The sequence below is a fragment of the Pseudomassariella vexata genome, assembly GCF_002105095.1.
Source record: "Pseudomassariella vexata strain CBS 129021 chromosome Unknown BCR38scaffold_8, whole genome shotgun sequence".
In the NCBI taxonomy this organism is placed as follows: Eukaryota; Fungi; Ascomycota; class Sordariomycetes; order Amphisphaeriales; family Pseudomassariaceae; genus Pseudomassariella; species Pseudomassariella vexata.
In genome coordinates this window covers 805159-827143 of record NW_024467963.1, presented here as the reverse complement: position 1 = coordinate 827143, position 21985 = coordinate 805159, and the positions used below count along the sequence as shown (strand labels likewise).

Sequence of the window (21985 nt, the reverse complement as noted above, 5' to 3'; positions counted from 1 at the left end):
CCCATACCTTAACCTTCCGCATCTTACACGGATCAATGAGTCGAACTCAAAGCAAGTCGCAACAGCAGATAGTTCGGCAATGCCTCGAATAATAGGATCTTCAATTGCACAACTAAAAGTATGTGAGAGTCTCTAGCAACCATTCCGATTTTCTCTCCCTCGCCTGAACGCCAAGATGAAAAAGAACCACACTCATCGTCACATAGATCAAGATGGATATCGGAACGGGGTATGTACGCAGCATTAATTCTCCCTTTACCGACGGCTCGTCTTGCCCACTGTGCGTTTTCCAGAGAACTGTACAGGTTAATAATTTGATCACAGATCCGGGAATCTTGATATAGAAGGTAGCTTACCAAATGTTTCGGCATCGCAGTACCAATATGTCGATCTGCCTCTCCCTGCCTTGCCATGCGGTTCATCTTGCGCTGTGCCACCTTGGACGCCCTCTCGACCTTTGACCTTACCGCCTCGTCGGCCACACCGTCTTCGAGTCTGTTGGTAGCCGGCTGGCTTCGCGCTCTGCTCTTGGACCGCATTCTATCCCTGGGTGTAGCATCGACGTCCATCGCATTTGGATCTTCCGTCCCTTGGCGTGATCTCGCAAGAGATCGGCCACGACTTTGAGAACGAGCTCGTTCCCGAAGACCAATCTCCTCCGTGTCGACACCCAACACATCGAGGTGCTCCTCGAGGTCGGAAAACGGCTTCTTGAGCGCTTTGCGGGGTATGACGGCTCGATTCTTGAGCGATTTACGCATCTTGCCTTCGTTTCGGATGAGGGCTTGCTTCTCCTTGATCAGCTCGGCCTTCTGGAGAATATCATCTTCTTCGGCATCCTCAAGCTCCTCGTCTGAGTCATAGTAGCCCTCTGCCTCAAGGCGCTCCTCTTCTTCCTCGAGTGCTTGCAGCTTGGCCTCGATATCGGGGTCGATGAAGTCGTAGACGTTCTTCCCGTCGTAAACCTCAGGTATCCTGTCGTACTTCCACTCATCATTTTCAAGGATGTAGTCAGCTCGCAAGTCCACGTTGAAGACTCCGGCGCCGCCTTGCTCCTCTTCAATATCCCGTGCCAATTTGCGGCGCTCAGGATCGTTCTTGTCGTATGGCTTCTTGTTGAGGATGGCTTCCGGAATGAAAGTTTCGCGAATAGCGCCATGTGCTGGTGTTGCGACGTGAATACGTGACATGACATCCGCCAACCTGCCGCCAACGGCTCCACTGCTGTTGGTACCGGCCTTCAACTTCTGGGCAACTCGCTCGGCAATCAGACGCTCGCAGGCGGCGTTCTTCACCTCCTGCACTCCTTCCTGTGATACACATGACAGCTTCAGAAGCTCGACGTCACCAGCTGAAAGCAACGACTGAAGTTCGGCTTGCGTCTCGGCATCCAGATCTTCGGGTCTCAAAATATCGATCTTGTTGATGACGATAAAGACGAGCTTGTTGGAGAAAAGCGGTCTCAAGTTCTTGAACAGGCCGATCTGGTCCTTCACTGACGATCCACACTGCTCGCTGAGATCCATGAAATACAGAACAGCGGATCTGAGGTGAGCAATTGCCGTGATGGACTGCATCTCGATGGGGCCCTTGGATTCCAGGGGACCATCCAGCAGACCCGGAGTGTCGATAGCCTGGAAGCGCAGATACTTGTAGTCGAAGTGACCAACGTAGAGCGACTTGGTGGTGAAGGCGTATGGCTGGACCTCGACGTCGGCACGCGTGATGCTGCGCAAGAAGGAGGACTTGCCGACATTGGGGAAGCCACAGATCAACAGCGTTCGCGTGTTGGGGTCGATCGAGGGAAGACGACCGAGATGCTGGCGCACCTGATCCAGGTATAGGAGAGGATCCTTTAAGCGGCGGGTGAGGGTGGCCATACGACCAAGAGCGGCCTTCTTAAGCTGTTTGCACTGGAAGAGCGACTGGGCATACTTGAGCAGTCGGACGTAGTCGCGGCCGATGGCTTCGACCAGGTGCTTTGCGGTCGACAGCTGGCCGAGGGCAATTTTGAAATGGTCCGCATCGTAGAGGGTGTTGAGCAGATCCTTGTGGAACGGATGGATGTCCTGAAGTCTCGGGAAGTCGTCGAGGATCTGGCCGAATTTTTCGGAGAAGGTCTCCTGGGTGAACTTGACTTTTCGGGTGTAGAAACCTCTGATACGGGAGATCTTGAAGCCAGCTCGAATCTGCGTGGGCAGTCGTCTCTGGGTGCGACTCAGAACAATGTCGAGGAACTCTTGCGACGTGGGCACCGGCTGGATGTCCTTCCTACATCCGAGGTTCGATTAGCATTCGGTCAACGACACGGGCACGCAGGTAGCTAGCAATGTAATCTGCTATACTCACCAAGTCGTCTTCATGATGGGCAACGATCAATGGGTGGATGGATGGATTGGGCGGTGAGGTTGGTTGGCGTCGTAGCCGTTGAAATAAATTGACCTGAAGCGAGGTCCCTGAGACTGTATCGCTTTTCGCCGCCTCTAACTTTTTTTATCGAAATGGCGGAGTGGTTTTGCGAAATCTTGGCACCGAAAATTCTGGCTTATCTTATCGATTTGTGCCGCCTTGACCCCACCAAATACTCGTCTAAGTCGAACCTCAGCTTCAAGATTTGGCACTTGGCATATCATGTTTCCTGTCAAGAAGAGACATATTGAGGATATGAGATATACGATACCAGTATCCATGAGAACCACTTACCAGATGCAGAAAAAGCTATCAGATTTCGCAGCAAAAGCGAAGTTGTAGATGTCGTGCAAGCTTCAAAACCCCACTTACACCCGCAGTCGGGGGCAGGCATAGAAGTTGGTGCTTGAATATCTGAGGACATCCTGCGGTAGTCGATGCCCATGATATCCCAAAGTAACCTTGCACATGTCAAGTAGACCGGAATTTAATCGAGATCTTGCTTTGTCTCTGAAGCAAACTGTTCGCTTGTAGAAATCCGAGTATCACCAACCCAAATATTGGCCTTCCGGATTACGACTTACTTGAATGCTCGCAAAGTACTCCGCTGCATCTGCGCCAAATTTTGACCACCCGCAGACAACGAAAAAGGATCCAAAAATCAAGAAACCCCCCTGCTTCCACCTTCTCTTCCCCCAGTCCACTCCAAATCCGCAACCATGGCCCTCGAACCCTACAAAGCCGACTTCCTCCGCGCAGCCCTCTCCGGCAACGCCCTCCGCTTCGGCACCTTCTCCTTGAAATCCGGCCGACAATCCCCCTACTTCTTCAACGCGGGCGACTTCTACCGGGCTGACCTACTCGAAGCCCTGGCCGTCGCCTACGCCAAAACAATCCACACTTCGAACGTTAGCTTCGACGTCATCTTCGGGCCCGCCTACAAGGGAATCCCTCTCGCGACGGCGGCCACCCTGGCCCTCCGCCCCCTTGACCCGGAGCGCTACAACAAAATCGAGTACAGCTTCGACCGCAAAGAAGCCAAGGACCACGGCGAGGGGGGAACCATCGTGGGTGCGCCTTTGAAGGGGAGGAAAGTGTTGGTGGTGGACGATGTAGTGTCGGCCGGGACTGCGAAGCGGGAGGCGATTGCGAAGATCCGGGCGCAGGGAGGCGAGGTGGTGGGGATTGTTGTCGCGGTTGACCGACAGGAGACGCTTCCCGACCGCGAGGGAAGCGCGATCGGGGAGTTGCGCAAGGAGTTTGGCATCCCGATTATTGCGATTCTAACGCTGGAGGATATCATTGCCGGGGCGAGGGACGGGTTTGCTACTGAGGATGATTTAAAGCGGATTCAGGAGTACAAGGCCAAATACGGGGCTAGTGACTGAGCCGCGCATCCAGGGGTGGTACATAATGCGTGACGGCATTGTTGGATTCGAGTGATATAGTGCAACCTCGACAATATCACGTCTCTAAGGGGGTGCTCCAATGCTAGAACCGGCTGGACAGTTTTAATTGTCGGTTGCGTTGCAGCTTAGGAGTGACCCGCGAAAGGAACGGGGGAACACCTACCTCCTCCTTGAATAGACACTGGTATAAATGGTGGTCGTCACGTCTTTAGAGATGATCCACGTATAACAACCACTTGCCGTGATGGCATAGCTGATCAGGAGCCCAATCAACGACATCACGAACAATCAGGAGACAAGGATAGATACGAAAAAGGGGATATGCTCTATGAAGCCTATGCATACCAGCCAGTATGTCGTGCCCTGTCTATCTGAATCGACCTCCATGTCTACGTGAAAACGCCGTAATTCATTCCGACCATAATGTCAACCACAAACCGTTTCGCAAATGCCACTCACTGTACTCCTCGTTCCTAAGTACGTGATGAAGAAAAGTCCAACCAAGTCCGGCAAAGGGGGTATCAAATCTCCACGCGGTCATCATCGCCAACAACAGCAATGCTAAAGCTCCCAACGAATGAATAGTGCGCGGGAAAACCATACAACTTCGCCGTATTACTTCTTGGCTGGTCCGGCTAACTCGAAGACCATGTCGTGCCATCCACCACCGCCAAACTGAGCCTGGCTTGGGCCATTATGCTTGAAGCCGAACCGCTTGTAGTAGTTGACGAGGTACTGACAAATAGAATCAAGTCAGAAACGGGGCAAATAGGAGACACGTTGATGGCTACTCACATCTTGGCAGATCAGAGCCACGCGACCTGCAGTGCCCGAGTTGTTGATCTGTTGGAGATACGCCTTCATGATCAACTTGCCCAGCCCACAGCCCTGAAGCTTGGGGTGCACGGCCAGCGAGTGGATGGCAACGGTACGTCCGGCCTCCTCGTGACCCACACCCGAAGTATTGGGCCGCGCGGTGCGGAAGTCTCTGGGATAGTCCATGGCTGAATCTGTGACCACCTCGGCACTGGTTCGCGTGGACACGATGTGGGCGAGCAAAACACTCACGGCACCATCGTTCCGTCCCGTCTCAACCGGCTTGGCTGTCTTCAGGGTATTGATATCCAGGTCCTTTGCGTTGTTGGGGTTTACCGTGCAGAAGACGCCCATGCAGAGTTCGGGACAGGTTGCGAGGCGATACTCGAACTGTGCAAAACGTTAACGCCAATGCCAGGGTATAGATCTATGGACTGGGAGAGTAGTTGGTAGGGCTGGATGACACCTTGGTAGTTAGGTGAAGCGAAATTTGGCTGAAGTGCCGTGGCCGGTATAAGTGACCAGTTTGGGATTAGTCGCCGTTCGAAATTGACTTCATGAGTATAGGAAATGGTAGTCGCGAGACCGTTTATTTCAGTGTGTAAGTGTATAAGTAGACAGGGTGTAAGGTGAGACAAGCAAAGCAGCAGGGTAATGACGATGTGATGGGTACGAGCTATCCCAATGAGCATGGTGAATGAGAGGCAAGACGACGAAGGTCATGATCAGTGTGCACAAGGGACTAACTCAACGCCTTACCTTTTCGCGAGAGCAACGATGCTGAGGATCATGAAACGCAGCTTCCTCCAGTGCCTCGCAGCTCTCCACATCCGAGACGATCAAAGGTCGAATGTTGGGCAAAAAGGGAAACCCCAAAATCTCCTGGACGCGGTTGTCCTCGGAAGCCTTGGATTGGCGACGACGTGATTCGCCGATTTTCTGGATGTTGAGCATGACTGTGTCGGCGTCGAGCTCGTCTGAGTCGTCGATGGCGTCCTCAACTTCGACGGCATCGTTTTCGTTGTGGTCAAATTTATTCCACTTCTTGCTGCTGCTGTTGTCATCCACCATGGTGACTGTGATTGGTTGCAGCGCGCAGGTGCAGTGCAGTTGCAGTGGATGGGCCAAGGCGGTTGTTGGTGGGCGAAAGAGTGATGAACCTCAGGCGTTCCTCCTACCTAATAAGGACTGGCCGCGATGACGATGAGGTCCTGGAAATATCCAGGAAAACCATGCGTTCCCACGCGCGAAGTTATCTTGGAATCAGAGGAAATGCACCGGGCGTTCATCGAGTTTTCTATACACAAAGTTTTAGAGAGAGATGGTCACGGTGTAAAAACCGAGTGAGGTGAGAGTAAGAAGACGTTGCCCAAATCTATGCAGGTGCAAGCCTTGTTGAATTTCTGTTTGCTCGCGTGACCCCCCCCCCCCCCCCCCAGTTGTCAAGGCAGAGAAGGGAAATGAGTGGCATTATTTGGCGACCACGTTTTAGTAAGTCGGAGAAAACAAGGCACCGCCTGCCTACTTTCCACCTGCCCGCGTCTAACCTACAGGCGGCACACATTGACGTGAGGATCAAAAGAACTTTTGATAAATACTATTCATTGCAGTCACTGCTCAGCAGTTTGTCTTTGCTCTGCGCAAGCTCGATCTACTCCATCGAGCCTCTTCCGTTGTTATTGTGCCTCGAAGCCAAGTACTTCAACCAGATGACGTTTGGGCTAGACCCAGTTGTTACTGCACATTTGTGCCAGTACTATATGTGCTATCCCATTACATCACATGGCAAGGGGAACAGGCTGCAAAGCACTCGCGCATGTCCTCTACAAGTAAACAACTCGACAATGTATCGACTCTTCTCAACTCAAACGCCTGCTCAAGTGCCGCTTTCTCATGCGGGGTTCCGTACAATGTTTGCGAGGTGACGTTATAGTTTAGGTCACGTATGCTGTAATACTAGGAAGTATGTTTCAAGTAAACCCATGCGAACCATTTCAACCTACCACCATCGCCAGACTACGAGATAAGGTTCTCATCGAATTGACACTGGTATACAAGTCTCAAACAGGGAACACAAGATAGTGTGAAGACCAGAGGGTATCATTGCGTTTATCGTACACATGTCGCCGCCAAACCGCCCATAACCGTCACCGTCTTTCACCGCCGTTGTTAAAGTCATTCTACTCCCTCTAATGATGTGTGGACCTCAACAGCCTAACAGCAATCACCTGCTTGACCAAAATCATTTGTTTTGCGATAACCCATGACTCTTGATCGCTTTTGTGTCGCATGTATTTTCAATAGTATAGGTGAGACCGCTTGAGAGGGAAAACAAAACCGACTGCATCAACAGATTTGAAATCAAAAACTTGGAGGAAAAAACAACGCTAATTTGTGGAAATAAACTGCAAATATGGTATTTTCTCCTTTTCTTTGCTTTCTGTGGTATCATATGAGTGCATCCACCCATTCGTTCGACAACGCCGCCCAAACCCCGGGAAGCTCGTGGTATCATAGTTGGGGTATGGATCGTGGATATAGCGTAAGACAAATCATGTGCAGGCGTGACCCGGCTACCCTGGGGGGGATCGAGAAAAAACGACAGAAAATCAACGGAAATCAGAAACAGAGCCGACCAATGCATGATCACAGGACCGGGTATTTTGACGCCAGGGTATATCCAGCCGGGGGTATTGCACGTAGAGCATCTAAAAGATGAAAATCTAACGGTAAGGTCCGATAGGACCGGGGTATCCTGAATTTGTAGAATGAGAAGTCGACGGCCGGCCGCTGTCGCCAGAGGCACGCGTGCCGTGTCGAGGCGTCACATCGCCGCCGCCGTGCAGAATGCTGTTGGGCGTCAATTTGTTATCATAGCCGTTGCCGAAGTGGCGGTTACCCCAGATGTTGCCGTCGTCATCGGGGAGATTGACGCCGCTGTCATTCCAGGGGTTGCGATCAGCGTTGAAGCTGCGAGTCGACTCGATCGAGATCAGAGAAGATTTGGAAACATTGCTTGACCCCTTGAACAGAGTGTTGACAGAGTGAGAACTGTTCTTTCTACGATCAAGCGAAGAGAGAAGCTGCGAGGGCTTTCGGAGCTTGTCAAACAAGGTAGTGCTGCGTTGAGAGACCTCCTCGCCAAACGCCGGCTTGGTTGGCGAGTCGGTCCCAATGGATGCAGGCGCGTGCTGCAGAAGTTTCGAGTCGAAGTATTGCAACGAGTCCTCAAAAGAGTCCGACTTGGGTCGAGGAAGAGCGCCTTTGACGACAGTGGTTTCGACTTCAGCCGTGGTAAACTCGGCGTGCAATAAGTCAATCGCGTCACGGAGCCCCCCCGCATTATTTCGAGTAAGTTTCCACAACAAAGTCATGGTACGCCCACCGTCGTCCGTCTTCTCTTCGGGATTCTCGTGAACTTCCAGAGTGACTTCGTAGTGCTTCTTCAGTTTCGCAACGAGATCGTTGACGAAAGTGGGAGACTCCAAATATTTAATCAAAGAGGGAGTTCGAGTCAAGACTAATTCATGAGTCTCTGGAACCATGCCCTAAACCGAGTTAGCATCATTACTACACAATACGTTGGCAGTTCGTCTTACGAGAAATTCATCGGCGCAGAGAGGAACCTGCCATTCAGGTCCCGTCACCGTCACTTCGTCGCTTGCCTGCTCGGTGCTAGGGAAGACAATTTTGCAGTTCCACTTCTTCTCGAGTTCTTCAATCTCGGCCAGACGAGCGATCAGTTGACGGTGGTACAGCCGGTCAACATGAACAACCTGTGAAGTGAATTCAGAGTGCTAACAAGCATGTCAGCTATAAATTCAGAATGCCGCGACAGTGTATCAAAACTTACCGCCCGATCAACCATGTCTAAGATCTCCGACTTGACAAGCTCCAAGTTTTGGGCGTTGCGAGCAGGAGTACGACAAATGACGTTGTCAACCTTGACGTCGTCATCTTCCCGACCCATGCCGCCTCGATCCATGGCGTTGGAGAACTTGACGAATACGGAGTGCTTCTTCATGATGCGTTGGATATGCTGACCACCAATGCCGATGATGCGCTTATGGTATTGATCCGGCACATGGAATGAGATGGAAGCGGGCATCTCTTGCTCGACAAGTCCCAAACCCTGTTTCATGGAGTCATACGTTGGCGCAATAACGTCAATGTCAAAGTTGTACTCTCTGAAGCTGTCGAAAATAATCTGAACGTTGCCTGAAATGGGTGTAAGTGCATGAATCAACTTGAAAGAAACGTCTCAACCTACTCTGCGTCATGATCTTGTTGATCTTGCCGTTCTTCTTGCCCGAGACAAACTCCTTGTGCTCATTGGCCAACTCGATCTTGACGCGTATCTGGTGCTGCGTCTGATTCACGAATTTCATCGGTGACAGAACCATCAAACCAGCCTTCACAGCGTCATCATTGCCCGTCACAGTAAACGTCATCTTATCAAAGGAAATATCGGCGTCTGAGTTGGCACATATGTCTCCCAGCATGGTTCTAATGTCATGGGGACTGGGCAGCTGAGAAGCTCCAGCTTGCTGAATCCACCACGAAGCATAGTAGAACTGGCCGGCAAGTGACATGATCTCCTTCATGGTGCGCTCGATTTGCAGGCCCTCCACACCTTGAACTCGGATCATGTTGCGCTGAGACGCGAGAGGGGGAAACATGATGTAAGTGCCGTTGTTCTCCATGATCTTACGCACCTTGTCCATTCGGCCGAGCAGGACAGTGTCGATTTTGGAGGGCGAGGCCACTGCATCCTTCATAAAGATCTTGGTTCGGCTGACCAATTCGTGGATCTTGCGTTTAGCCAGCTCAATGCTCGGACGACTTTCGCCCGTGATGTAGATTTCTTCGGGGTTCCGGCGCGTAGCATTCGGCGGGCAATATCGGTGCATCTGGGCAAACGGTGGGAAGTAGATTGCCGTGTTAGTCATAGACTCGATCAACTTGATGTTCTTTCGAGAGCGGCCGCACACGATCGGGTGCAAGGTGCTCTCGAATCGTACCATATCAAGGTGTCGTCCGAGCTGTCTGCCATGTTAATAACTGTCGCACCTCCCAGAGTTCCGTCGATAAGTTACGCACCAGCTTGTCAATGAAGATCAGAACTTGCGTCTTAGCGTGTTCGGTGGATTCGGTATCGCCATAGATCGCCACGCGCCATCTCTGGTCTCGGATCACCTCGATATCACCATTGAGGCCATCAACCATAGGGGTGAGCTTGGGGCCGAGGATGAAAATGTCAACTCCGCAGAATTGTGCAAACGTATCGAGAGCATCTGTAACGTGCTTGACCAGAACACCAGCTTTGGAATCGACAATAAGATTGTATTCAACATCGACCGTCGTACAGCGCTAAAGGCACTTAGGTCAGCCACATGCAAAGCATATGTATATAGGTAAATGGATCAAGGTCTGCAAAGCAAGACCATCACAACTTTTTAACGCAAGCAAAGCATCACACGCGGGGGCATGAGCAAAGTTTCAAATGCATACCAGGGCCAACGGGGTTTCGTTCAAAATGGTCTCTCGACTCTTGTGAACCAGTTCCGGGGCGCCGGAAAGACAAACGGTGGTAACCTGGCCCTTGAGGTGCTTCGGCGTGGTTGATATGACGTGGGCCTCAATGGGCAGTGGGCCCTTGGTCAACTCGACACACATGTTTCGCAAAGCTGCCACGTTCTGTGCGTGTACCGGCAACTCGTAGATGGGAATGTCGTCGGGTGCTTCTTTGGGATGCGTCCATCGCATTATCGAGTCGCCCGTAGCGTGCAGGATCTCCTCGGTGTTGGGGCCGGCGAGTTCGGATGCGAAGGGAACGTTGAAGGCATAGTGGATCGTGGTATCGGCGGCGGGCGAGGGACTTAGAGGCGGAGCTCCCGGAGCGCCATTCTTCTGGTGGGCATTTAATGCCGTCATGTTCATGTTGTTCGGCCGCGACGACATGCCGAAGTTTGGACTCATCCTCTCGGGCCAGTGACGCATGTTGGCGAGCTTTTGCATGGTTGTAGTGTCGTGGTGATCGTGGGTGTAGGTGGAGATGGAGATGGAGGTGGGATTGGGGTATCACTTTAGGTACGGAAAAGAGAGGCAAAAAGAGAAAAAAGGAAATAAAAGAAAGACAGGGAAGCAAGGAATGGGAAACGACGTCTTCGTCGAGGTCGTCGTTCTCTTCCTGCTGTGCAAGAATGCTGCCACCTCTGTTTCTAACGGGATAGAGGCGAGGTTGAAGTGGTTAGAGGATGTGAAATGTAGAGAGTGAGAGTGTGAGAGCAACTGGCTGGAACGACGCAGTCAGCAAATACCTTGAGCAGGTAGCGAGAGGAGTCGTCAAAGCTAGGGTCTGGGTGCCAGCCATTACGCCCGCCCATGGGCCACAAGAACCGTGGTAGGTCGGCCCCGTGCATGCGCACTACCATTGGCAGAAATACCAGCACTGGCAGCACCGGGCAGCACCAGGCCCCGAAAAGTGGAGATCGCCCAGCGGGCTTAGCAGCATCGATTACAGGGTACGACCCCCAAACCCCGGCCTGTCGAAGCGTCATGTTTCGCTCGAGTGCTCAAGTGGTCCGACTCGTGGCATCCTGCGGTCTTCACCAGCTTCGACAAGGATGTGTCGCGACCACATTCATTAATCCTTCTTTCATTTTGTATTCGACGTCTCGAGTACATGAAGGCTGTCGAGTTTTCCTTCTTGGTTCTTTGTTGTTAATTATCCCTGTGCTATGAGGCAATTGCATTTGACTTGATCAAGGTTCTGTCTTGTTCTTGGACATGGATGGATCCAGCACCTTATGCAAAAACCAAGGCCACCACCATTTAATAAAGTCTGCAGGGATCAGAGAACAACTCTCCAGACTTTGGACACTCGACACTCTCTTAATAGTGAAGGTGACCCTGAGCCAGTACATGTGAGACCCATGTATGTGTAAGCACCACTACGCAGTTTTCAAGCGCCTTTTCAAGATTGCCGTTGAGGTACTGCCCGTAGGCTGTCGACTCGTTTCCACTCGGACGATGTGGCTCCATTTTGTCTGCTTCAAGACGTAATATCTAACCGCATTGACCACCTTTTTGCATGCACCCCCATTTTGCAGGGTCTAACTGAATCAACCTAAATACTTCGTCCATATTATTTATATACAGAACATACTTAATTTAAGTGTCCGAAGACTTAGATATATTCTTTCGAGCCCTCTTTTTAGAAGGGACTCTTCCTTCGAGAAAAGTATCAATTTCTAACTTCCGGCCTGCAAAAAAGTTGACCTCCAAATTTGAAATATAGAAGGGTCGTAGTAGGAACAATGTGCTGGGTGAAATAAACTTCAGGCACACTACATAACTCGGTATGTAGGAAGTAAGTAGATTGATATGCGGCTATTAGATTTTGAAGCCAACATTCGACAGGCCAACAAATGTGGATTTCGTGCCCCAAGCCCCAGTCGCCAGAGTTGCAAGGCGGGATGGTCAACATTGCGTTTGAACCCAGTGGACGACACGTATCGAGTATCAACCCGTACCTACAAGGTTCGGACGCATCCCCCTCCACCACAACCATGTTAGATTTTGCATTCTGTTAGTGCCCGAGCATTCCGCGGTGATCTTCTTGGATGTTACATCAAATTCACCCCAAACGATGGCCTAATTAATGACAGATCGTACCCCAATCTGTACATAGAGGTTTGGTATTGGATTTCTTTTTGCGTAACCGTTGTTTTGTTGCTTGTCAGGTTTTTTGTTCTGTACTGTATGAACACCCTACGTTACTCGACGGGAAAAGGGGAAGAGGGGGACTCCGATGCTATCTGCACGTCAGTAGTCTCCACTGTGCGTCTCAAGTGCCGATTTTAGACCTCGGGCGCTTCGACACACGCACATCAAGACCTCACACTTCATACTCCCTGCTCTTAGCCATACTACGGGCTTTTTGGTTGTATTACTCCCTGCTGATATAGCCGCGGTCAATGTTAAATCCCCAAAGGAGTTGTTACTCTTTTATTCCAAAATATCTCTGAATATCCCGCGGGGTTCGTCCCTCTGTCGATCCACCTGGCAGGCGACATCTCACGGATCCGTTGTCGTACGCCGTTCCCGAATGTGGGGCTGCAACGCCAATTCCTCATGAAGTTTGGCAAGGAGGTGCTTGCTTAAGTGTGAAGAATATTAAGGCCTGGACTGTGTGAACACCACCAACAGTCAGTCGATCCTCTATCTGTTTTTATTATCTTACAGGTATGTAATCAAATACAACTTGCACGGGTATAGTGAATAATATATTAGTATATAGTCAAACCCACATGGAAAGGCAAATGGTGCCGAAGCCATGAACTATCTCCCGACCGGGACGTCCCGACTTGCCCACCCCGTAGGAGTACTTACGTGGCAAGTATGAATGTGAACGGAGGTCTAGGTTGGTAGTGGCGTACTTGATCAGTATATACTACTACCGTCCCGAATCCCTCTTTAGCTGCTGCAGTTTCTGAGATCGTGCTACAAAGTACCATTGCAATATTCCAAATCCTCGATGTGACTTCATTTTTTACTCCAGCGTTCATCCGTAAACTCCAGTCTGGGTTAATGTGATTAGTGGTCGGGCCGTTTATATATGACGTGGCTATTGATAGTACTCTATATCTACCAAGGTCATAGATGTAATGTACTGTCACTTCGATCGTCAGCGTCATCTACATTCTCTGCTCTTGCCATCTTCGCATATGTACTAGGGGTTTACAGATCCATTTAGCGACAAGCAGCCGTCTAAGGATACACGACGGATGCAAAGATATCAAGTAGGCACAAGCATGCATTCGTCAAGGAAATTAATGTTATTCATGTAATTTGTAGGTCCTCGGACGAAACTGATCCATGTCGTCTAATTAGAAGTATGGAGACGTATAGTAAATTCATGTCCTGTACACTTCATTACATGGAAGCATCTCATTGACCATTGTCGGACTGCCCTATGCAGTCATTAGTGAGGCTTTCCAGCATTCCGAGGTTTACAAAAACGCCGATCGAATTCTCCGTGACTGTGCCTCCTCCGTGACACTTGTTGGGAGAAGCCTGTAGGGCTATACCCGTTGGTCCATGCGCAAAATAAACCAACACGCGGGGCTTAGTTGGTCATCAGTGCTGTGTCTTCATTAAGATTGGTACTGTAATGCAATTTAAATAACAGAATCCTTAACAGCGCTCAAAACACACTGTAACCGCTAAGCTAGCGACCTAAACGGTCACGCAGTGAACAACCAAAGCGATTTATGTAGTTGAAATTTCAACATTATAGTATTAAGAGCTATGATAAGCCCTATTCGCGTATTCTAGCTAATGTTAGAATAAATACCCTAGGCTATATACAACCTTGCTAACACTCGAGCCGGTATATTAGAAGCGACGACGGTTTGGTACCGCCGGCTTAATATTAACGTAGATTATAGAAAGGTGATGGAGTTCTAGATCTACATAAATCAGTTAAGAATTATATTCTAAGTATGAATTGAGCCGGCGGATACCCTTAGAAGCGAAGCCTACGCCAAAATTATCCGCGCCAAAATTATCCGTTACTATCTTCAGTAAGACTATGCTCTAGCGCGTCTAGTGAGCGGTGTTGCGAGATATGTCCTGCTCGACGGGGCCGCGTTAGCCCGCCCTCTCACCGGCATTGGCATGGATTTCTAGCGTAATTACACACAAAAAGCGTTTACAAATAGCTTCAATTATCAATTGTGACAAGGTGGTGCTATGTAGGTGACGTTGCACTTTTCACGGTATCATGGTTTAGTGCGGTTACAGTACTATTGAAGACACAGCACTAATAGTACCGCGTGTTGGTTCATTTTACGCATGGACCAACGGGTACTATTCTGCGACCATCCTCATAAACAATTTCCTGCTGAACTGTACGCGGCCTCTCAATGAATGCAACTTCCTCCTCGGGCATCGCTGGCCGGTCGCAATACCGCTCCACAGGCCGAGCACTGTACTCGCGTCGGGGTATGCCCGTTTCGGCAGGTCTGAAACCGTACTCTGGAATGACGTGAGGTGGAAGCTCACGCCGCGATTCGGGGTGGACGCTGGCCGCATATTCCCGTGGTGGCATATCCGGCCGGACGCTCTGCATTCTACCGTATTCATATCGAATTGGCTCGGCAGGCCTAATGCTAGCGGCCCTCGAGTATTCACGCGGCATCTCCTCAATGATTCGCCTCTCGGTGACTCCTCCGTACTGAATATACTCTCCTCCCGGGGCAGGGATTGGCTGAGCCGAGTAATCCCGTTGCCGATAACCACGGTAGTCGACGGCTCCGTATTCTGGCTGGGTGACGATACGCCTGGGCGCAAAAGTCGGGGATGCGCGTCTGTAAATCACACCATCGTGTTCATACGTATTGTCTGGACCCAGCAGTCGAGACGCAGGGCGCGCTGGCGCTCGCTCGTAAACAATCTCGGGCTCCGGTCTTCCGACGGGTGCAACCGAGTGTCGTGCAACAGGGGGTGAAGGAGATGGTTCGAGGTATTCACGACCAAACTGATCTCTAACTATTCGCGGTGGCAGGGCACGCGGCGGAGCCATCGCAGATGGCCATGCCTCCGTTAGAACAGGAGATCGGGACCGGGCACGATCTGCGACTGGCCTTACGCTCATACGTCCATCGCGACGGTACACGGGACCATCCTGATACAGAGGTTCTGCCGCAGAGGAATAGGTCGCTGAGCGCATTGATCTAATCTCACCTGGAACATACTGCGTGGGATATCCGGACGGTGATGCGACTCGGCGAACGTATTTGACGGTTTCGTCCGGCCTGCAATCCTCATATACCGGCAGCCCCAACCTGTGGCTGCTAGGAGCCACTGACTGGCGTATCGGGCGCGCATATGGATCATCGATTCTCTCATACCCCATGGGTAACCTCTCCTCGCGGTGAGGTCTGGGCACATATTCTTCCTGCCGACCTATCTCGACCGGCTCCCTCGGCTCGTCATAATTCAGCTCTTGCTGGGGTCGATGCGATTGTCTTTGCCGCTTGTTCGGTCGTGTAAACTGTGGACAGGAAAGAGGGGATGGGGAACGCGGCTCGGGTTTGATGTATGGCGAAACTGGGGGCTCCTGCGCTCTCAACTCGGCAGCTTTCCTTTTGTTCTTTTTCTTGTTTTTCTTCTTATTCCCCTTCTCGCCCTGGGGCGAACTCTCTGGGCTCGTCCCGTTGCCAGCTTCCTGTTGTCTCAAGGCCGCTACTTGAGCTGGCGCGCCCGGCAGTATGCTTATTTCTGGATCTAGTACAGGTGGTTGCCGCACTGTCGCCAACCGTGAGACGTGTGCAGGTTGAGGAGCGAGAGGAGAGAGATTATGCGCTCTGATGAGAGGCGAACCAGGATGGCTGAGCTGAGGGCCGGCCAACAGCTGATGAGGTTGCTGTACGCGGGGCTGGTTCAAACGCTGTTCGGAATCGACATTGCCGGAGTTAGATCTGCTCGTTGTACCGCTTTCATTAGAACTGATAACTTGAGCGTTTACAACCTCAGGCACAGGTGCCTGGACACGCGGTCGTCCCCCACTATTGTATACTTGGCGCGACGTCCCAACCTCGTTTCTACCAGGAGCAAAACCTGCATTGGGTAACGATTGCACATGTTCAGAGGGATTCGGCCGAGGCAGGGAGGGTAAAGAATCCGGGATCTGGATGCTTTCTGGGGCGTTGTGAGCGCGAGGTGAAATATGGGGTTCGGGAGTGTCATGCTGACTAGAATAGAATGTATTCTCGTCGAATGAGTCACTTGCATCAGATTGGTTAGCAGGCGGATTCGCATCAGCTGGAGCAGGTGGCGCAGTTGCCTGCACGAGCGTAAGGGCTTTCGCGAGGACATCAGAGTGATTGAAGTCAGACACCTCCTCAGAAGCCTGTTGAGCCGCCTTGCTCGCAGCACGGGACTGATCCAGCTGTTCTCTTAGAGTCCTCTCCAACTTCTGCCTTTGGAGCTGTAGCTCAGCTTTGATGAGCTCATCAGACTTAGTAAGTAGAAGGGGATCAATCTCGGTCGTGCCTGAGCCAAACGACCGGGATGTGCCAACGCCGGTGATCGAGGATCCCAGCGCAGCAGTGGCAGCAACAGCTGATTGATGCGAATTTGCCCTGAAGGACTCCAGATTATCTATTTGGTAGCTCTTGGTGAGAATTTGGCGTGTGGAGCTGCTGATTGTTTCTGTGGCAGGCTGTGATGAGAATTGCGGTCTACTTTGGCCGTTTCCCAAGCTTTGGGTAGGAGCCTTGATACGAGGATGGCTCCCGGACAATATTCTGTCCCGAAACCGAACAATTTTGTCATACTCCTGTATTTCGCGCAGCTCATCAGCTGTGAGTGCAGTAGCCTGCAACCCAGGCCGGTTGGGCTGTATAGCCATTGCTTGCGCCATGTTGATTTTAAGGTAGTGGGATGGGAACAGGATAGCAAGCTAAGCTTGGAAATCAGTTGGACCACTCAACGGGGTGCGACAACTATCCGTGCCGAGCAACAGATGAAAGATTGGGAAGCAAAATATCACAATGCCGTCTTGATGGACAGGAAAGAATGGAAGATCAGTCGATGGAAAGGAAGCCGACAGTTGCGTTCCGTAAAGAAGTCTGGCAAGCAGACAGGCAGAGAGCGACGTGTGGACTTTCTGAACTTTTTGAAGGGCGCGACTGTGAAGGTTCCACTTAAATTCACTTATGAGATTATTAGCGTGCCCGAGGGTGAACAAATCTCGTCAATGCCACATTGTTTGTTTGGGACACCCGAGACTGACAAGCAATGTTTGGTTGGTTCAAGGCACGACCCCAGCGGCGCTTGCCCAGGTCTTCGGATGAGACCGCCTTCCCAGGTTGGCTGCGTGCGTGCTTGGCACCTAAAGCCCGGTCTGTCTCGTCGCACTGCCATTTGCCCGCCCCCAAACGTTGCACTTTCACACCGGTGACTCAAGTCTCAGCTAGTATACTGAGTTTGCTGAGTATTACGAATGTAACAATCTGAATACCAAGAAACCTTGTGGAGGGGAGTTAATTTCTTCGCTGTCACCATACCTCGTCCACGTCAGAAACAATTCATCACCTCACTGAGTACTTGAATAACGGTAACACATCAAAACCCTATCACTCCTCAGTATATCATCAATATTGTACTTTACAGCTCGGCCTTGCCTCCGCCGACATCACATCCTTTAAATTTGAAGTCAAGATTGGCTGCAGACCAAAATGGGCTCGCAGGCAGAGAAATCCAATGTGGAATGCGCGACTCGACCCGTATGGTTCTTGTAAGTCACAATGGCCAATGAAGTATATTGAGTTTCTACTAACAACCCACAACAGCGACATAGACAACTGTCTCTACCCGAGATCAACGAAGGTGCACGACCACATGGCGGCCCTGATAGATGAATACTTCGCAAAGCATCTTGGCGTCACAGAGGAAGAGGCCATTAGACTGCACAAAGAGTACTACCAGAACTACGGTCTGGCAATAGAGGGGCTAGTCCGGCATCACCAAATGTAGCACTCTCGTTTGCCCTTGGCTTATGCTAAAGTGATTGTGGACTAATCCTTCCAGTGACCCGCTCGAATACAATGCTAAGGTTGACGATGCTCTGCCCCTTGAAGGCATCATCAAACCCAACCCCCAATTGCGCAAATTCCTGGAGGACATCGACACAATCAAAGTCAAGCCATGGCTGCTAACAAACGCGTACGTTACGCATGGTAAGAGGGTGGTGAGACTCTTAGGTATTGACGACCTCTTCGAAGGTCTGACCTACTGTGACTACTCATGTGTCCCCATCGTGTGTAAGCCTCACAAGGACATGTATGCTAAAGCGATGAAAGAGGCCGAAGTTGCGCGGGTTGAGGACTGCTATTTCGTCGGTATGTAACTATCTCAACCTGAATTAACGAAACATGACATTTGCTGACCTCTCCAGACGACTCGTACGCAAACTGCGTGAGTGCCCAGGAAATAGGCTGGACAGCAGCGCATCTGGTCGAAGAAGGATTGAATGTCCCGAAGACGCAAGCTTCCCAATACCAAATCCGACACTTGGAGGAATTGCGGAATATCTTTCCACAGTTCTTCAAGTCATCCGACTCAGCTTGAATGCCTGCCTCTGATATATGTCGAGTGGAAAAGGTGCTCTGGGCATTGGTGATTATACACTTTGTTTGCATATAGAGGTTGTGTGTGGGCATAGAGACATTGCTACTAGACAAGGCCAGGTGTATTTATTCTAGAGCAGCCACCGAACTGAATCAAGATGCCAAAAATCCATACCATAATTCATCACTTACGCCTGGTTTCCGGGGGTATCATGCCTTCAAATCATTCTCATCACGTTATGGCCGTCGAATGCTCCGAATGACTGTGTCAAGCTTCGTCATGATTTCCGCCTTCTCCTTAATAGCCTTCTGACGTTGGGCTTCAGCAGCTTTCAGCTCCTCCTCAAGTTCTTTGATATTTCGTTCCTGGTCCTGTTCACTGTTGTCCAATCCAGGAAGTATCGAGATGAGTAACTCGATCTGCTGCTCCTTCGTGATGAGGTCCTGCGCCAGCTCGATCTGCGATGCCTTGAAGGTCTCCGGCGCGTGAGGATCAACTTTGAAATCCATCAGTATGCAGCAAACGTAGAGGCTATAGATCGAAGGTACGAACCATCTTCTTGGCCGGGCTCCGGCTTTACATCTCGAATTTGGTCGTTCGGCCCGAGAAGTTGGAGGCTGTGGTGTCGATTGATATAGTGGATGGAGGAAACGAACTGCTGGGCAAGCTGGCATGGGTATTAGCAATGGCGTCAAGACCCAATTGGCTAACATTGAAGGGCGCTCGGCGAACCTGATCCACAGCATCCTGCAACTGCGTAAGTCTATCCCCCATGATCCAAATTGAAAGGAGTGGTCTCAAAGTTGCGAGAGGACGCGATGCGACGTGGAAGTCAAAATCGGGCTAACTGGTGAAAGCCGTTGACAAGCGCAGAGAGATGGTGGGGTTCGGTCGGCATGTTACAGGCCAAGTTCCGAACTCCCATTCAAGCCTGAACTTTCTTTTTTCAGAGCCGAATGATCTTTCCTCGGTCTTCATGTTCTGGATAAGGCTCTCGTTCGGTTTATACATCATAGGAAATAAGCCATGATCTATGTCGCGATACGTTTGCCACATCGTGGCCTCATGGTAGGAGCGACATGTCGCATTAATGGCATTAGGCAGTCTCTCCTCCCAAGAAGTTTGGGCTGTTGGCGCGCTTCAACAACTGATACGAAGCAAGCGTTGCCGGACGCATCCTTGAGATACCCAGACTCCTCAAGCCTTGAGCACCATGATATGGCAACTTACTTGGCTTATACCGCGCGCACTGGCTTGGATACCGGCTCGACAACTTACGTTGGAACGCATTTCGAATACACCGTAGGTATGGCACTCGAAAAATTAGGATTCACTCTGAGGCGCATAGGGGGCACGTCTGACCATGGCATTGATCTGCTCGGCACGTGGACAGTGCCCTCTGCCGCTCATCCCCTACGCGTCATGGTACAATGCAAAGTCTCCGCGCAGAAAACCTCCATCGGTCCTCACCAAGTACGCGAGCTGGAAGGCGCATTCGTCGGAGCACCTCCTGGCTGGCGCGGCTCCGGTGTAATCGGCTTTCTGGTCACGCAGAAAACTGCCACGAAGGGTATTCGGGACTCTCTGGGTCGCAGCCGATGGCCTATGGGTTTTATATCCTGTTCCCCCGACGGCAAGCTGCAACAGATGCTATGGAATCGCAGAGCTGAAGACGAAGGCCTCGCTGGTTTGGGAGTAGGCATTCGTCTCCCTGAAGAGGTTGGCAACGAACGAGAGTTGGCTTTGGTATGGCAAGGCAGGCCGATATCTACAAGTCCTTCGTCTTAAGTCTATCGTTGCATGGAATCAGCGATCCGGCTGGTTGAGCCCCAGTATGACAACATAATCACCAGCGTAACCTTCTCGAGCAGCTACGTGCAGAGCCGCTGATGGGGCGGGGCGCCACCTGACTCGCTTAGGGAGCGATACATTGGAGAACGATATGAAGAACGAAGATTGCATCGGCTCTGTGGACTCTATTTTGATCGGGCACAACACAATCCCAGCTAGACCCGTACACAGGCTTACCGTACTTCGACATGCTCTATCGGAAGCACCCTGGCCGAAACTTAACCTGTCCTTTGGACTTAGTCAAGACAGCATATCAACATGTCCGAAATCAAGCCCATCATCCTTCACAGAAAAAAAGCGGCCGAGACCAAGCAGGAGCCATACATCTCTTAGAGGCGCTGTCATCGAGTATCTGATTGATACCTAAGACAAGGAGAGCATGTCAACGTACGTCACGTTCCCGGGGAAATACCAGCTCAAGCAGTTCCTGTTTTCCAAATGAGCGGGCAGGGCCTGTACTACGGCCAGCTAGATTGGTCCAAGCACTACCACCCGGAAAAGGTGGAGGACGCGATCAATCGTTGAGAATACCAGCCGTTCCGGCTCATTTCTGTGCTTGACAACCTTCTGAAGGGCAAAGAGTACCTCGTGGGTGACAAGTGCACATATGCCGACATCTCTATCATCTTCTGGGAGTCAATGGCACACCAAATGTTCCCAAATATGGCCGAACGAACCAAGATATATTCCAACTACAGCGCCTGATGGAATCGTGTCATTGCCCGCCCGCCCCGCAGTGCGCAAGATATTCGAATACAAAGCTGAGGCAGCGTCGAAGACGCATCATTGAAAGACTGCTCAGAGGGAAATCCTTTGGTATCGACGTTTCGAGTAACATACACACACTTGGTAAGTCATAAATGACAGAGGCTGAGAGGCTGGGGAAATGGGGAAATAGCCAATCAAGAACACGCGGCTCATCAACTGTCAGCTTATGTTGCATATTTGGATGTAGGACTTCTCTCATATGCTAGATTGTATCGTTCTAGGCTACGCTAGTACACCTGCCATGGCCACGCAAGATCCATAACGGTCCGAACATCCGAAGTATTATTGAGATCGGATGAAGTGCCAGAGTCAATGCCTCTTTTGGGACCACCTAATTCACAAAATTCCGAGTGTTGTTAACCATTCGTGAGCCACGGGACTACTGTTCACGACGAATTAAACCGCTCTACTGGAAAGTGAGTTGTCGAAGACAACGCCAACCAGATAGCCGGACATAAGCATAGAGCACTGCAGATCGATAGGCCCCCCGAGATGCGGGTTCCACAGTCTCGGCCGATGTTGCGGGGAAGTCGTGGGTTAAAATGGGGTCAAGGACGATTTGGAAATGACCCCACCGTCACGCACACTCAAGC

General features: G+C 50.9%; 8 protein-coding genes across 8 annotated transcripts; 3 read left to right on the top strand and 5 right to left on the bottom strand.

Annotated features, from left to right (window-relative positions):
* Positions 1-255: 255 nt before the first annotated feature.
* Positions 256-2363, bottom strand: BCR38DRAFT_458373 (nucleolar GTP-binding protein; the record flags this gene model as incomplete). The annotated part of the gene is made up of 3 exons (XM_040862152.1): positions 256-297; positions 357-2271; positions 2350-2363. 3 exons carry the CDS (start codon positions 2361-2363, stop codon positions 256-258), a joined length of 1971 nt encoding a protein of 656 aa, XP_040714801.1.
* A 765-nt stretch (positions 2364-3128) lies between these two features.
* Positions 3129-3797, top strand: BCR38DRAFT_410103 (orotate phosphoribosyltransferase-like protein; the record flags this gene model as incomplete). Its single annotated transcript, XM_040858423.1, has 1 exon — positions 3129-3797. One exon carries the CDS (start codon positions 3129-3131, stop codon positions 3795-3797), a length of 669 nt encoding a protein of 222 aa, XP_040714800.1.
* A 636-nt stretch (positions 3798-4433) lies between these two features.
* Positions 4434-5705, bottom strand: BCR38DRAFT_344655 (uncharacterized protein; the record flags this gene model as incomplete). Its single annotated transcript, XM_040856117.1, has 3 exons — positions 4434-4553; positions 4614-5024; positions 5394-5705. 3 exons carry the CDS (start codon positions 5703-5705, stop codon positions 4434-4436), a joined length of 843 nt encoding a protein of 280 aa, XP_040714799.1.
* Positions 5706-7357: 1652 nt separating this feature from the next.
* Positions 7358-10652, bottom strand: BCR38DRAFT_344413 (KH domain-containing protein; the record flags this gene model as incomplete). Its single annotated transcript, XM_040856101.1, has 6 exons — positions 7358-8182; positions 8234-8431; positions 8488-8852; positions 8905-9676; positions 9735-10004; positions 10146-10652. 6 exons carry the CDS (start codon positions 10650-10652, stop codon positions 7358-7360), a joined length of 2937 nt encoding a protein of 978 aa, XP_040714798.1.
* A 3694-nt stretch (positions 10653-14346) lies between these two features.
* BCR38DRAFT_436008 (uncharacterized protein) lies at positions 14347-17419 on the bottom strand. The gene has a single exon (XM_040860425.1). It carries the CDS (start codon positions 17062-17064, stop codon positions 14482-14484), a length of 2583 nt encoding a protein of 860 aa, XP_040714797.1. The 5' UTR covers positions 17065-17419; the 3' UTR covers positions 14347-14481.
* A 462-nt stretch (positions 17420-17881) lies between these two features.
* Positions 17882-18773, top strand: BCR38DRAFT_458369 (pyrimidine 5'-nucleotidase; the record flags this gene model as incomplete). The annotated part of the gene is made up of 4 exons (XM_040862151.1): positions 17882-17940; positions 17996-18175; positions 18234-18544; positions 18601-18773. 4 exons carry the CDS (start codon positions 17882-17884, stop codon positions 18771-18773), a joined length of 723 nt encoding a protein of 240 aa, XP_040714796.1.
* Positions 18774-18898: 125 nt separating this feature from the next.
* On the bottom strand, positions 18899-19657 carry BCR38DRAFT_222438 (RNA polymerase II transcription mediator). The gene is made up of 3 exons (XM_040854258.1): positions 19506-19657; positions 19326-19440; positions 18899-19269 (listed from the first exon to the last, which is right to left on the bottom strand). The coding sequence occupies exons 1-3, from the start codon at positions 19545-19547 to the stop codon at positions 19010-19012; spliced, it is 417 nt and encodes a 138-aa protein (XP_040714795.1). The 5' UTR covers positions 19548-19657; the 3' UTR covers positions 18899-19009.
* On the top strand, positions 19592-20561 carry BCR38DRAFT_458367 (uncharacterized protein; the record flags this gene model as incomplete). The annotated part of the gene is made up of 2 exons (XM_040862150.1): positions 19592-19604; positions 19936-20561. 2 exons carry the CDS (start codon positions 19592-19594, stop codon positions 20559-20561), a joined length of 639 nt encoding a protein of 212 aa, XP_040714794.1.
* Positions 20562-21985: the final 1424 nt, after the last annotated feature.

What these genes read in the sequence shown, in the direction of transcription:
- BCR38DRAFT_436008 (XM_040860425.1), bottom strand. Translation starts at nt 17,064, where the DNA reads ATGGCGCAAGCAATGGCTATACAGCCCAACCGGCCTGGGTTGCAGGCT.
- BCR38DRAFT_222438 (XM_040854258.1), bottom strand. Translation starts at nt 19,547, where the DNA reads ATGGGGGATAGACTTACGCAGTTGCAGGATGCTGTGGATCAG. An exon ending in TGCAGGATGCTGTGGATCAG is followed by an intron (nt 19,441 to 19,505) that starts GTTCGCCGAGCG and finishes TACCCATGCCAG; the next exon opens with CTTGCCCAGCAGTTCGTTTC. An exon ending in GGAGCCCGGCCAAGAAGATG is followed by an intron (nt 19,270 to 19,325) that starts GTTCGTACCTTC and finishes TGGATTTCAAAG; the next exon opens with TTGATCCTCACGCGCCGGAG.